At 47.9% G+C, this 14,744-nt stretch overlaps 5 protein-coding genes across 5 annotated transcripts; 4 read left to right on the top strand and 1 right to left on the bottom strand.

The window, feature by feature from the left end:
• Nucleotides 1-701: 701 nt before the first annotated feature.
• On the top strand, nt 702-4,676 carry DFJ58DRAFT_796452 (uncharacterized protein; the record flags this gene model as incomplete). The annotated part of the gene is given in 17 exon segments (XM_041390582.1): nt 702-842; nt 905-1,196; nt 1,248-1,307; nt 1,360-1,619; nt 1,669-1,813; nt 1,863-2,027; nt 2,081-2,236; nt 2,290-2,373; nt 2,393-2,826; nt 2,887-3,112; nt 3,167-3,539; nt 3,591-3,697; nt 3,757-3,904; nt 3,955-4,031; nt 4,083-4,255; nt 4,305-4,596; nt 4,649-4,676. The coding sequence occupies 17 exon segments, from the start codon at nt 778-780 to the stop codon at nt 4,673-4,675; spliced, it is 3,084 nt and encodes a 1,027-aa protein (XP_041242050.1). The 5' UTR covers nt 702-777.
• A 3,022-nt stretch (nt 4,677-7,698) lies between these two features.
• Nucleotides 7,699-8,001, top strand: DFJ58DRAFT_796463 (uncharacterized protein; the record flags this gene model as incomplete). The annotated part of the gene is made up of 2 exons (XM_041390583.1): nt 7,699-7,770; nt 7,825-8,001. Coding segments are annotated over exons 1-2 (164 nt in total), but the record flags the coding sequence as incomplete, so codon positions are not given.
• DFJ58DRAFT_796464 (uncharacterized protein) lies at nt 7,979-8,238 on the top strand. The gene has a single exon (XM_041390584.1). The coding sequence runs from the start codon at nt 8,013-8,015 to the stop codon at nt 8,184-8,186; it is 174 nt and encodes a 57-aa protein (XP_041242052.1). The 5' UTR covers nt 7,979-8,012; the 3' UTR covers nt 8,187-8,238.
• Nucleotides 8,239-10,150: 1,912 nt separating this feature from the next.
• On the top strand, nt 10,151-10,902 carry DFJ58DRAFT_842952 (uncharacterized protein; the record flags this gene model as incomplete). Its single annotated transcript, XM_041392895.1, has 5 exons — nt 10,151-10,303; nt 10,363-10,380; nt 10,406-10,583; nt 10,634-10,771; nt 10,808-10,902. 5 exons carry the CDS (start codon nt 10,151-10,153, stop codon nt 10,900-10,902), a joined length of 582 nt encoding a protein of 193 aa, XP_041242053.1.
• Nucleotides 10,903-12,875: 1,973 nt separating this feature from the next.
• On the bottom strand, nt 12,876-14,539 carry DFJ58DRAFT_796482 (uncharacterized protein). The gene is made up of 3 exons (XM_041390585.1): nt 14,395-14,539; nt 13,242-14,342; nt 12,876-13,187 (listed from the first exon to the last, which is right to left on the bottom strand). Exons 2-3 carry the CDS (start codon nt 14,340-14,342, stop codon nt 13,116-13,118), a joined length of 1,173 nt encoding a protein of 390 aa, XP_041242054.1. The 5' UTR covers nt 14,395-14,539; the 3' UTR covers nt 12,876-13,115.
• Between the last annotated feature and the right edge of the window lie 205 nt (nt 14,540-14,744).

The following is a 14,744-nucleotide window of genomic DNA, read 5'->3' on the forward strand; positions in this document are numbered from 1 at the left end:
GATGAACTTGCTTAAGAGTAACAAACCACCGTGTGCTGGCAATCAAATTCAAATCCGGCGTATTCCAAATTCTCCAATAGTCAAATCAAAAGCAAACAAAAACAAACTTTCATTTTTTTTGAATGTTCTCTTCCCCAGGCTCCGTTTTCCGGTACCTTGGTAAGAGGGTTCTTTCGACAGGAGTAAGGAGCCCTGACTCCTGTCAAAAGAACCTGGACATGTCTCCTCCTTTTGACTTCACTTGTCTCACCGTTCCTTTGACTCAGGCTCTTGTCGGTGTAGTAAAGACGCCTTCCCTCGAGTGTTGGATGAGGCCTTTGTACTGTTCACAATATATGCGATTACACTGATTATTATGACGCACTTTATTACCCCACTATCATCCCGCAATTTTTGCACTGGTGAGTCTCATCATCGCTTCTGCTTCTCGTGTCTTATCATCGCATGTCTACATTATCGCTCCTGCTTCTTTTGTTCACGAGTTGTGCTTCATTTGATGGGTTTGTCTGAATTAACGATGGTTGAATGCAGCCAGAAGGCCGGTAGGTAAAAAAGTTCCAGCCGGGTCGGGGATTGGCCGCTGCTAACGATTTAGATCTTCGACGTTAGATCACTGACAACGCCCGTGTGATGGGTTTTTCTCGGTGTATCACAGTGCATCATTCGGAATGGCAAAAACGGTCACAAAACTCTTGGGTCTGGCAAGGCACAGTCGATGGATTGCCTTGAGGATAGTATATAATAAATAGCAAGAGGAAGCAAAGATCTTCAAGCACGATGTCAGACACGACATCCTCAGCTCCTGAGCCCAAGTCTGAGAAAGGTTATGGCATTCAAATCGTGTTTGTATTATATTTGCATATCTACCTCCCGCGCTGTATATCGCTGACCTAACAACGAACAGATACCATACATTATCGGGTCGCGTCGATGAGAAACAGACGACCTCCAAATCCCCGCCAGACCCAGCGGACGCAGTTGGAAACATAGATGCCCATCTACTGAGTATCGACGAAGTGTATTCCCGGTATTCCACCCATCCCACAGTCGGTTTGGAGCTTGCCGCTGTCTGTCGCAGGGAGCGTGATGGCAAGAATATCATTAGCCCTCCACCTACCGTCTACTGGAAGAAAACCTTTAATTATATTTTCGGTGGTTTCAATTTTCTCATGTGGATCTCGTTCATCTTGACTATCGTGAGTGCCGTTGTTCACCTGCCATTGCGACTTTTCTAATATACACGTTAGCTCTCCTATGAACCACTCGGCCCTCCTGTACCTTTCACTCTTGGTATTGCTGTGCTGATGGTTCGTGACTTTCAACTCTGATGCTCACTTTTCCCCTTCTCATCAACTACAGATCATCGTTATCGTCATTTCTGCTGCATTCTATGCTTTGGTCGATTGGAACGCGAACAGAATCATGAAGTCGATTAAATCTCTAATTGCACATGAGACTGCGGTCATTAGGGATGGAAACCAGCAAATAATCAAGGCTACTGACATTGTAGTTGGTGATGTTGCCGTGCTCAACGCTGGCGACCGTGTCCCAGCCGACATGCGTGTCGTGCAGGCATCGTCCGACCTTCGCTTTGATCGCTCTCTCCTGACGGGTGAAAGGTCTGTTCCTTGTCTTATGTGCTCGAATCTGGCTGAAGTTTAAATGCAGCGAAATGGTACCGGGAGCTCTTGATGCAACATCCGACAATGCTCTGGAGACTCGTAACCTCGCACTGACTTCCACTTTTGTCGTACAAGGTACTTGCCATGGAGTCGTGTTTGCCACAGGAGATAGGACTGTCATGGGACGCCTTGTCAAGATGTCGGGAGAAACAAAGTTCAAGCTTACCACTATCCAACGAGAAATGTGGTTTTTTCACCAAGATCGTTTCATGGATCGCACTCTTTTTCTTCTGCTTGTCGCTTCTTCTATATGGCGTTTGGTTACGGACATCGTATCCTGGGTATGACACCCCGTCTTCTGCCATCGTGAATTCAATTGGCTGCTTGACTGCTTTCGTTCCCCAAGTAGGTGGCCAGCAGTGAAAGTTCGTATTCCCTTCTTAGTTGACAATTTGCAGGGCCTCCCGATTTGCGTGGCACTCTCGTTAACCGTTATTGCCCGTCGCATGGCTAAACGTCAGGTGCTGGTCAAAAATCTGGCGACCATCGAGACATTAGGATGCATGTCTGTGCTATGTTCTGACAAGACGGGCACGTTGACTGCGGGAAAGATGGTAAGATGAACGATACATCTGCTCTTGTTACCAGCTTGCTGATGGACCTGTAGATGGTAGAGAATATTGCCTTCCTCGATGACGTATTTGGTGTCGAGGAAATTAACGAGAGGGTTACGAAGGCATCAGACCCTGCCGTATTTTTCTGCGTTCAAGGCGCTCCATCAGATCGCGAGGATTTGCAACGGCGCGCAATTCGACGCAACGACTAACCACCTTCCTGTGCAGGATCGTACAATCAAGGGCGATCCGACTGATACTGCTCTTTTACGTTTCTCCGAGGTCCTTTCAATACCGGAGCTTGGTGTGAATGCCAGTACTCTTCAGCAAGACTATCACAAGAAGTTTGAGATCCCTTTCAATGCCAACAACAAATGGATGCTTTCCGTGGTCTCCAGGGTCAGCACTGCTGAAAAGAACGTAGAATCGACATGGATGTTCGTCAAGGGAGCTCCTGATGTTTTGTTCCCTTCTTGTGGCAGTGTGCTACAGAGTGATGGGACGGTCGTCAAGTTAACAAGTAAGGCGAGGCAGACGTTCGCCATGATTCAAGAGGATTGGTCAAGCCGAGGCCAACGAGTACTCGTGCTGTGGGTATGAGCACTTTTAACTTAGCACCATAACATCTGATATCGGTGCCGAGGTAATAGATGTAGGAAATCCATAGAAGAAATCAACACTGGACTTCCACCGAACGACGTGGAAGATCTCATGTACATGGAGATGTGCGATTTGACTTTGGTTGGTCTAATTGGAATTTGCGATCCTCCTCGCCCGGATGTATCGGCGTCGATTTCTCTCATTCGACAAGCTGGAGTTCGAGTCTTTATGGTCACTGGTGATTTTAAGCTCACTGCTCTGGCCATTGCACGCCAGGTAGTTTTTCTTTCTTTTCCGCTGCCATAAAATCCCTATTAACCCCCCTTTCAGGTCGGTATCATTACCCAGCATGTTGTCGACACCATCCAGGATGTCCGAGCTGCTGCATCTGAGAAGACTTCGCCGAAAGATTATTATCTTTACAAGCCATCTGATAATGATCCTATCCGCTCCCTGGTACTTACAGGGGAAGACGTCGCATCTCTCACCTCGTTTGATTGGAATGTCATCGTTGGGGCCTACACAGAGATCGTATTTGTGCGCACTACCCCTGACCAGAAAATGCGAATTGTAGAGGAGATCAAAGCTCGCGGAGACAATACAGTCGCAGTCACCGGAGATGGTGTTAATGATGCGCCAGCACTCAAAGCCGCCGATATTGGTGTTGCGATGGGTAGTGGCAGTGATGTGGCCAAGGAAGCTGGTATAGATTTCCTGACGGTCTTTCGATGACACTAATACCATCACTCTCAAGCCGCCTTGATCTTATTGAAGAATGACTTTGCTTCCATCCCTGTCGCGATAGAGTTGGGTCGACTGGTCTTTGATAACCTGAAGAAAGTTACATTGTATCTCATGCCTGTGAGTCGATTTGCGGAAGCGGTATAATCTCGGCGGGTTTGATACTCATGGTATTGCAGGGTGGAAGTTATGCGCAATTCATGGCGATCCTCGTAAACGTATTACTAGGTATGCAGATACCCCTGAACCCGTATCAACAAACCTGCTATTCCATCACCAACGATGTTATAATGTCTATCTCGTTAATGTATGAGAAGCCTGAGTGGGGTGGGTGTTCACGTATTCAGGAGTTTTCCAGTGTTCATTTCCTGTTGTAGACTTGATGCAGCGCAAACCACGCAACACTAGGACCGATAGGCTTACGGATTGGCGCTTTTTCTTCCATATCTTCCTGGTACGTTTCATGACGTGGGTGATCCAAACGTGCTCATGTATACTTGCCCAGTTCTATGGACTGATGTTGTGGCCCTGCGCGATGGCGATGTGGTTCTTATACATGAACCAGCAGGGCCTCAGTTTCTATAAGGTTATCTTGACTTTCAACCGATGGGAAGATGGCTGGCAAGGTTACACCCTCAGTCAGCTAACCCAGTTCGTCAATGTCGGTCAAGGCATTTAGTGTGTCATCATTCTTTCCTTTTGCAATGCTGATTCTAATGGCCACTAGCTATGTGACGGTGACCATCGGACAGTGCGGGACTCTTCTAGCAGTTTGTAACCGCCGAGTATCGATACTGCATTCAAATCCTCTATGGGGCCCGCGTCGCAACCTTCTGGTGCTTGTCGGCATCACGGGCACAATATTGATCTGCATCGTGAACCTCTATGGAGCTGTCTTCCAGCGGGTGTTTGGCACGACCCCTATTCCTGGGATGTTCTGGGGTCTTCCATTTACCTTTGCTTTGGGGATCTTGCTCATGGACGAAACTCGCAAAGCTATTGTGAGGAAATACCCGAAGGTATGTTTTGAGTTACACGACCGTACTGGAAATTGAATTCACACTTTTATAGTCTTTCATTGCGTGGCTGGCATGGTGAAGTCGAAGTGTAAGCTCGATGCTTACTTCCTGTTATGTTTTCTCTCCTTACACAAGACGGACACTTCATGTGATTCTTTCATTTACCTTGTATAAATATTCATATCATCATCTTGCTCGCTCGACGATGGATTTATCCTGTACCTCTATCTGTCGTACGAACATCTAGAACAGACTGCTTTGTCTATTCACTCTGTTCCAACCATTCTCGGGAAAGCACCTCTTTCTGGGAAGTTGACCCCGTGGAAAGTTTCGTCGAGCCGCAGGCTTGGCGGACACCCTTGCCATGACCAATTTTTCAATAGATAATAGATAAATATTGATTGACGTCAAAACAAATGTTCGATTTTTTTTTGGAAACCTGGAGGGAACGCGGTTTCCTCAGCCTGTGGTGTTGTATGTATATGAAAGGAGATCTCAGACGGTGGAATTGACCGCGATCCGCCGCAGAGGCGTCCGCCCTATCGCTGCCGGGGAGCGGAGTAGTTCATTGATTGCCAGCAGCAACGTCAACCCCTCTCGAACAAAACTACCTTCTCTTCTGACTGCCCGCTATTGCCCATCGCCCGAGTAGGCTTTGCCATTACTAGGAAAGGAAAAGTTAAACCATCTCAGTGGAATCACGTGACTTCACATGATGCTGCCGACGAGCTCGTCTCCTATCACCGCATGCTCCCACACCTCTGAATTTTCAAACAGAAGTTGTCGATGCTAGAAGGAAAAAAATCGGAACACAAAAATGAAGCTCCAGGAGATGGAGATAAGTCAAGAGGAGGGGGATAAACCGAAATCGAAGCACAGCACCAACGAAGAGGATGAATCAGATTTCTCTGAGTCAGAGGCTGAAAAGTCCGAGACTGCTTCAGAGGATGATGGACCTGCGAGGGAAGATCTCAGCTCGACTTATCCAACCTTGGCCATCCACCATTCGTAAGTTAAAAAAGCTCTCTACTACGTCACGAGAAACAAATTTTACTCTCTTGAATCACCGTCCCTCCCAGAATTGTTCGCATTGGAGTTATACGAGGCCATGGTACACTGATCAACCCGAGCGTGAGTCAAATGCCAGCAAACCCAGGTGCCTCGCCAGCTCAAGTTGCCATTGTCATGGATCCACGTCAAGAGGCACCACAACCTTGGAGCTCTGTAATTGTACTTTCGATTGCCTGAAAGAGACCGTGGACCGTTGGCATCCAGTCTCCCAGTACTGACATGTGAGTATCAGATACACGCCCATGTACAAAACTGTTTTCGACTCAATACCATCTGCAGTTGAGTTGTGACCAAGTATGAAATTGGCCCGCTATGATCGTGTCCGCCGCAGCAATAGCTCTCTACCGCACAGCCTAAGATCATCGGCCACCCCTGCCCCCAAGCTAGTTATGCAGACCGTAATAACGACATGCTGTCTTTGTTTGTGTGAACCAGATTACACAGTCACCGATTATCAAGGTTGCGAATGCGACACGATGTGATATGAAATAGAAGGTCCGTGAGCGTATTGTCCACCTCCAAGCTTTATGAACAAAGGAGACTTGATCCCCGCGCCCGCACTCTACTTCAACGATGTTGGGTATGTCACCTTTCCCCTATGTCTCCTTCAGAGCGCTCATGAGTCACAGTATAAAACGCAGAGATGGCAGTCAAGTCACGTCATAGTCCACACCAGTCCTGCGTGTCTATATCACGTCGGACTATCAAGAGACCGCAATCTTACGAGGTGACATTCACACCCCTGCGATCTGGATGCAGGACCTTGCTGCGCTTGCCGAGAACACGACCCGGAACCTCGAGCGCGACGCGGCCACCGGACGTTACACGATTTTCCAAGCTTGATTAAGGAATGCAACATCGGTGCGCCTAAATATCTATTCTGTGAGGTCTGCATCTCAATATTCACTCTGCTTTCATAGCACCCACTAATGGCCTCACTTGTGTAGCTATTAGCGACCGTGACATAACTGCGCCAGCGCCAGACCCCGACTCGCTTGTTCCTGGCATGTTTTGTGTCCATGGAACTAGTCTTGTATTCCATTTTGCGTTGGCAATGACTGCCGATCCTATGTGATTCTACTGTCAATGCATGGCGTTCTTCGACTCGTACTACAGACGTCCATCTTGACCAGTCTTAACCAAGTGGTAAGTAAGCCGTGACAGGACATGGAAAAATCTGTTGCAGGTTTGAAACCTGCTCAGCAATCTTTTTCTTTTTATTACGCCTTGAACATTTGCTCATTGATGGATCCTTCAAGGTCTATCTTAAGTAGTTATACCCGACTGGCACCAGAAATCTTGGGTGGTGCGGATTCAAAACCTGCCTACTGCCGATAAATGTCTCGGCACCGGGACCTTGACATTCATTCATCCGGAACAGTTCGTTGGAGGTTAACGTTCATCCCGCATCCTGGCCAAACTGAATCATTACCACAACAGAATCGAAATCTGGTTCTCTTGGATTGCGCAGGTTCGAAACCTGCCGACAAGTGTTTCTCTCTCTCGGAACACCTCATGACATTCACTCATGTCACATCTAACTGGTCTTAGCTAAGTGGTTACCACAACATAATCAAAAAGCTATTTCTCTTGGACTGCGCAGGTTCAAAACCTGCCCAACGACAAGCTTTTTTTACATCAGAACATACCTTAACATTGACTCATGGACGATTTCCTCGGATGTCCATATAACTGGTCCAAGCCGAGTGGTTACCACAACAGAGTCAAAATCTGTTTCCCTTGGAGTTGGTTCGAAACCTGCATATAGATCCTCGGAGGTCTATCTTAAATTAACTAGGTCCACTCGTTGTGCCGAAACTTCCCTTTTATGTGATAGTCTGTCCATGAAAGAGGAATTCACCTTCACGCCTCGCGAGGCTCGTCTCGGAGGCCCTGAGGACGCAAACAAGGTGAGGACGATATCCGTCGTTGTTTTAATATTTGTGATGATGTTCGTAGGTCATTGAACTCGACCCTTCGTCTTATCTCTGGTACGAACTGAACCATGCAGCTCTTCATGGAGCACAACACATGATGATGCGTTCGAGGCCTTCAAAATAATGCTCTTCAAGTTGGACAATGCATTCGGCTCGCGGATACGACGTAAGCCCCAAACAACTCGAGCGCCGACTTGAAGATGACTTACATTCTTCGCAGAGCTACGCCAGCAATACGTCAGTCCATCTGAAGTAGAAGATACTATTCGACGAACCATTCACGCTCAACTGGAAAACGCTCCACTTCGTCTAATCAACACCATCACTGGGAATATATGTGATCGAAATGCACAGATCAACGGCTTCACGGAGAGTACAGAGTACAAAGAGCTTTTGTTTCCATCAGTAATGTATGGGCCCCTCCGAGCGGAGCCCATCAAAGAAGCGGTCGCGAAGTACTTCAATTGGGTCATGTTATCCCACAGGTGGGAAACCAAGGAGCCGCTGGACCAGGGGTCCCAAGGGCAGGAGCTACGCACCAAGGGTCCTATCGGCCCTTTCCACAGCTTAGTCAGCATGTAGACTAGGTTTCACCATGTTCTTAGCTAGCATCCATCATCATCTCAGCTTGTCTGCCTTGCTCTGGGCTTAGGCCGCTGGCCCTGCTCCACCGCTGCTGCATGACATTCAAGGCAGGGACATATACGACTTGGATCCGTTGTGAAGTTGCAGAAGTTCTGCAAAGTCGCTCGCGACGCAAGGTATCGCTGGGCGTGGAGCGATACGTGCTGCATCGACTAGTATAACATCATCGAACTCCAAGAATCAGTCAACTCCATGTTCATCTAGTATCACTACTCAGCGCTCACCGTCGTCTACCTATCAGATGTTGATGTTCCTCCTTCGTCAAAATCTGGCGCGCTCGCAAACAGCATTTGGAACATGCAATGATGGACCGTTCAGGAGTTCCTCGCTCCTAAAATTGCTCTCTACAGCCAAGCGGATTGGACTCTATATCTCGACGACCGCTCCCGCAACCACAGGGAGTCTGTCGCTATCACGCAGGAGTTGGAACGTTCAACTGGCATAAATGCGCGGGCGCTCGTCGCCTTCCGTCCGGTGATGAGAAATGCCCAAGAGAAACCGCAATGGGCATCAACGCGTGTCACCACGTTGCAAGAAGACGCTGTTTGGGATCTTTGGCGTCCACCTTCCTGTAATCTACGGAGAAAAAAAGACAGAACGCGCTTGGACGTCTCTTACAGGAGATCATGGCAAAAAGGTCGGACGCAACGCTGGTAAGAAATGGCTCGCATGCTTCTGAAAGACAGAATCAATTAAATGTAATCTAAGATAAGACAACAGATGTACAATTTTGCGCGAGACTTTTGAAAACAGGTTCCTTGTCACTTGACCATGGTGCATGGTGCGCCCAGTTTACTTCGTCCCACCATAACCTGTAACGCATTGACATTCAGTCCTCCCGTATCGAACTACTCAATGCTCAGTGACGGTTGCAGGCCTTACGAACTACGAACAATATCTATCAACTTCGAAGCACAAGGAGCAGCAGACGGCAGCGTCACCTACGGCCTCGAGTTGAGATGTAAACTCGTATGTGCCACGTTCTTAGCGTTGACTCACTGTTATCGCTGATAAGCACAGAAGCATTTCGCAGGCTACCGCAGTGCGGCTGATGGAACATTCCTCACGCCAAGCATGTTGTACCGCTGAGTTTCTTGATGTATGCTCCGTTAAGACATTTTTTATCGAAATACTTGGTGGTACATGAATACTTGCAGTAACCCAACCAACTTCGCATTTCCTTCTCTTATTTTCTTACGAAAGGTCTTCTGACGAGGTCCGAATGCAACACAGCGATCTTTCCTTTCGATATCAAGTATAATGCTTAAGGACGAGGATACAGTGAAGAGTTACGACAGATGAAGTGCGGTTCGTGGAGCCATATGTTGCGAAGGCGTACCAACAGGGCAGCGCGAGCGCGACGATGAAGCAAATTTCCCTAATTCTCCGGAACTGGTGGAAGTACTATGAACTCATGAGGTCGTTGTCTGACACACTTTCAAATCGATCGTACCCACCTACACCCGCATCCAAGCCACGCTTTCGAACGTGGTAAATTCTTGGAGCCCCTTCAAACAGGTGGATCTTTATTACATCTCTGGTTTACGCATCTTATGGCTCGCAATCAATATCTCGCCATCCACACTTTCCACATTTTGTGTTTCCCATTTTCGGAACTGTGACTTATGGTGCTCAGACTCTGGAGTGAAGTAAATGTGCCAGAACGAAGGACAATGATGCCACAAAGACATTCCACTGGCAGAGTCCACGGAATCCACCGCAGCTATGTGGTGATATTTATATTTGTTCTTTTGATGTACTTACATGGCCTGTGGCAAGCCCTTCTCAAATATGTGGACCCAGGCATCCGAGCACTATATATTTCGTGTTGGCAGTGTCTCTCTTCTCTCCATCACTTTGCATCTCTCCATATATTCACCTATCTTCTACTGTCAATCCTTATGCCCAACAACGTCCCTAATCTCTATCGTTGGGGAGTCTTTAGAAGACTGGCTACTCGTCTCGAGTCTCTGGACCGTTTTCTGGAAGCTATGATTGAGATCATGAAGTTTAGTGATGCGGAAGACCGGCAAATTCGCCACTACGGCCGTAAGGTACTGTCTCTGTTATTACTCATCTCTTATAGTCAACTGACGATAATATTTCCGTGCAGATCATCTCTCTTACGGAGGTAAATATGATTTCAATTCTAGCAGGCTCTTCCACTGATGCCCTTGGTAATTAAGATTGCAAACGCCACTATGAATTCAAGTAATATTGGCGCGACCCTGCTCGTGATTTGTTCAGAGGAACAAGTGCCGTACAAAGCGGCATTTTTTAAAATGCTTGTCTTGATCAGGCGCCGGAGGTCGGCGTTCCCTGCTTACTTGAACAGTAAGCATTGGTTGTTATCGCGTTTGATTTCCTGTTCACCATTTGTATAGCTCGCATCAGTGCGCTCTTGGATTATTCCATAGAGCATAACATGGTCCTACGGACCAAAGGAATCGATCCACGTGTCCAATTGGGCATTAAGGAGTTGATAATCGTCAGACAACCACGAGCGGGGCTCTTCAAAAATAGTCAACGAGCTACTTAGTGCCTCCATTCCCTCGAAGGCTGTTTGCGCGCGACTGTCGAACGAAAGGCCGACGCTTTGAAGTTAGAACTAGGAAACAATCGTCTTGAAGTTGATATTCTTCTCGAGCCTTAGCTGGACTAATGGCTACCTTATTGTACTTGAAATTACAACCTTTTCGTTTCATACTCAGTTGTAACTATACACCTATTGCACCTACCGACGGACAATCTATCTTGCTCGGCTGCCGCACCAGTAACTTGACTTTGAAGTCTGAATTCATTTGCCTCATCTCGCCTGAAAATTCGCAATCTATCTACCCCTTTCGTTTATGACTACATCTCGGCTTGAGGCGCCTTGGGATGTCTTCTCGTTGATGATGGTGTTCATCATCATCCGATGGATTAGTAGTAATTCCCGGTTCTGAAAAGCACGTTCAAGTACTTCCTGGTCAAGTATCACAAGGTTGTATTCGGGGATCCGTGGACGTACCTGACACGGACACAACTGAAATATCTCACTGATGTCTAGACAAATAAAAGGTGTGCTGAGATTGTCAGTGAAACATGAAAGGCTCCGTCGCTAAGGGTTTTTAGATGTTTTTTCTACCCGAAAACGGTGGCATGCAGTGCGGCGTTGCAGGAGTGGGCCACCGAGGTATGCATAACCGTGAAAAAAGTAGAAAAATTAATTAAACAAATTCAATCATTGCCCCTGTCCAAGGATAGACTCAGCGGTCACCAGCGAGGTCTTTCCATTGGCTAAAGATCACGTTACTCGTCGAATGAGTCAGTCGGTCTACCGTATTGCCTCCTAAGTAGACCGACTTCACTAGGAGTCTACTACGTTGAGGATTCTCGACCTCTGCCCTGCATGCCTAACTGGACAATCATATCTCCGTGCGAGACACAATATGTCCATCCAATGCAGATGAACGTATTCCGGGTCATGAAAACTGTTGTTCGCATGTTGTACCCATCAGATGTAGGAGCTCTCCACAGTCGACAATTTGGGAGGATACACCGCGGTTCTCGGATACGCATTCTCACAGGAACCCCCAGACCTATCAGGCCTTTTCCTCTCTTTCGCTACCTCATGGATGGGTTCAGACATTTTTGTCCGATTCCGTGATATGCAGATCCAAATCCATATGCATAACGTTTGCGCTCCCGTCCCCAGCGAGCTCACGCCAGTCATCATGGACATATATGAGTTTGCCCCCGCGAGGTCCGATATATGCTCTCGTCAGTGGGACACAGAGACGGAGAGTTACTTTGCGCGTAGGATATGGAAGCAGCTGCAAGTGGAGGTAAGTATTGATTTGTGTTCTTACACTATCATGATGTGAATTGACTGCGGTAGAGATATCATCAACGTGTTTCACAGCAACAGGTTCCTGGTGGCACAGACACCAGATTACCACCAGCCTTCTGGAAATGCTCTATATGTGCCTCCGATCTCATCCATTGCAACAGCTGCCAGGTTGCATCGTGCGAATCGCGTGATTGTCGTGGATCTTCTGAACCCCCGCTCGCGCGGTGCATCACGCATCCAAAGGAAGTGCTATGTCTCCCATGCCTTGAGCATCAGGATTCTAAGCGGTTGGAACAGTGTCCAGGGTGCAATTTTTGGTGCTGCGCAAAGGATAAGTCCTTATGTACTAGTCGTCCCGTTGGCATTGAGTCCCCTCCTTTCTTATGGGGACGCTACAGCACTAATGTCAAGCTCTTGTTTGCCTACTTCACTCACGAAAGGGCTCATCCTCGCAAACCCGAGTCCTGTTTGGAATGCGAGATACCCGGCTGGCGGACCTGCTCCAACGAACTATTCTGTTGGTCTTCTCGGATCTGTCCGGAATGTGCGACCAGTGGCGTGATGTGTCTGTGCGAAAGAGTGTGGGCTTGCGACCCCTGTGCGAAGTGGTCAGACCTCTTCATCCGATGTCCGCGCTGCAACCGGCCATTCTGCATCACTTGCTCCTACATCGACCAATGCAAGAAGTGTCACCGCGTGAGCCTGTGCTACGACTGCGCCGAAGAAGCGCCAGATGCAGATGAGGTAATGCCGGCTGAAGTTGCCTCGTCATGTAAGAGTTGTTTGGAAGGTGTGCGAAGGCGTACGATCTATTCATGGGAGTGGTGGTAAATATCTAACTCAGACTCAGACTAAGGGATCCGAGCCGGAGGCCACGCGGGACCTAGTGCGTTCACTACAGCGCTTCCTATGAACAGGAGAACTGATTAGATTCGTCCAGGGTTCCGACTGTATGTTGCCCATAGTGTAATGACTCAAGCTCATGATGTATACCACAAAAAAATCAGCGCCAGCAGTTTCCCCAGTTCTTTTCTCTAAACCATCGCGTCGAAGTTCGATACAGAACGAGTCCGAGGAAATCGGTGTACCTTGACAGGGTCCTCGTACTGTTTTTGACATGAGCGCAGAACAGGACCATTGTTTTAAATTTTGACACCCACCACCCAGAACGGCATATCCAATACGATAACCTCTGTACCCTTCGCTCTGCACTTCGCCTTCAATATCTCATAATCTCCGACCAACTGCTCCGCGTTTTTGTCGCACGTCAGGACTTTAAGGCATGGAAGCACGTCCACTGCATTGATGATAGGCTGGAGCGTGTTACGGTGTATATGATTAGGATTTCTGAAAGAAAGGTGTTCGATAGTGGGCGGGAGGTCGGAGGCTAGTGGAAAATGTGTGGGCACATGGTAAATTACCAGCTCTTCGAGCGCAGTGCACATACGGAGCAGAGCAGCAGAAAAGATATTGTAGTACGCGAGACGGAGGGAGCGAAGTCGCGGGGCATGGACAGAAAGAATAGTTCGATGATTGGGTCCTGGTATATCTCGCAGTTCTAGGATACGGAGGGAGTTGGCGGATGATTTAAGCAACCAGGTTAAAACTTCTGATGTTGGAAACCTCGACAGGGCAAGCTCATACAAGCAGACCTCTGCACCAGGTCGTTGTGCCAACTCTTCAGCGTCAGTATTCCTCCGTAGCACCGGCGTGGCAGCAGTGCGCCATGGCCACGCAGCGATCTCCTTTTCAATTTTGAGGAATTGTATGTTGTTCCATATCTTGAGCAGTTGGAAAAGGATGGGCGATTGGAGTCCACACTGCAATAGTGTGAGCGCTTTCAGTTTCCTTCCTACATCTCTCAGCTTCTTCAGTATCTCCTCCTCGAATTCGTGTACTCCGATGATGCTCAGCGCGAGCTCGTACAACTGAGGGCAAGCTTGCAGAAGGATTACAAAGTCATCTGGACTACATCCGGGACCCCCATTTGAGGTTTCCCCGATCGATATTTCGAGGATTCGTATGCATTGACCCAAGTCTTTACCCCGGCCCGCCGAAGAGAGTAGTGCTGCACGAAATATGGGGATATTGTGTTGCTCGAGTTTTGTGGCGCAACGAAAGAGCAGGGTTTGTGCAGGTCCTGACCAGGTCTTGCACACCAAGGCAGCAGCTTTGAGGAGGGTATAGTTCGGGGTACGTAGCGAGGTGTAGTACCCGTGTTCTAAGATACATAAGACAAGTTCAGGAGGAACGAAAGACATCTGGAGAGTTCATCAGCTGAGATCTGAATTGCCAGACTCCGATCTGCAGTACGTCACCACCACTTGTTTCAATTGTTCGAATTAGATATCTATGCGATAATCGAATTGCGGATTTCTGGATTTCTGTGACGGTGATGGACCAATGCTTGTTGTACTAATAGTCAGAGGTTCAGAGGACGCGCAGTGACTCAACAATACGGTACCCGGTTATCCGTACAGTCATCCGATTACAAGACCAAAGTAATGATACATGTAGGCCATCTCAGCATCTGAAGCCTTCTTGCACCAGACAATCGCAACAATGAGGATGATCTGGTTCCAAGCTTAAGGGCAATACTCTCAAGTTTCAGCCCAAAAGGATCCAGCTCGGAGATGCCTATACCACCAATCACTCAGGAAACT

The sequence above is a fragment of the Suillus subalutaceus genome (genome assembly GCF_016647625.1).
Source record: "Suillus subalutaceus strain FC151 chromosome Unknown DFJ58scaffold_80, whole genome shotgun sequence".
Classification (NCBI taxonomy): domain Eukaryota; kingdom Fungi; phylum Basidiomycota; class Agaricomycetes; order Boletales; family Suillaceae; genus Suillus; species Suillus subalutaceus.

Bases quoted from the DNA above. Each gene is read 5' to 3' on its own strand.
- DFJ58DRAFT_796482 (XM_041390585.1), bottom strand. From the start codon at position 14,342: ATGTCTTTCGTTCCTCCTGAACTTGTCTTATGTATCTTAGAACACGGG. The intron at 13,188-13,241 runs GTGGGTGTCAAA...TGTCAAAAACAG, and splicing joins TGGATATGCCGTTCTGGGTG to TACGAGGACCCTGTCAAGGT.
- DFJ58DRAFT_796464 (XM_041390584.1), top strand. From the start codon at position 8,013: ATGTATGGGCCCCTCCGAGCGGAGCCCATCAAAGAAGCGGTCGCGAAG.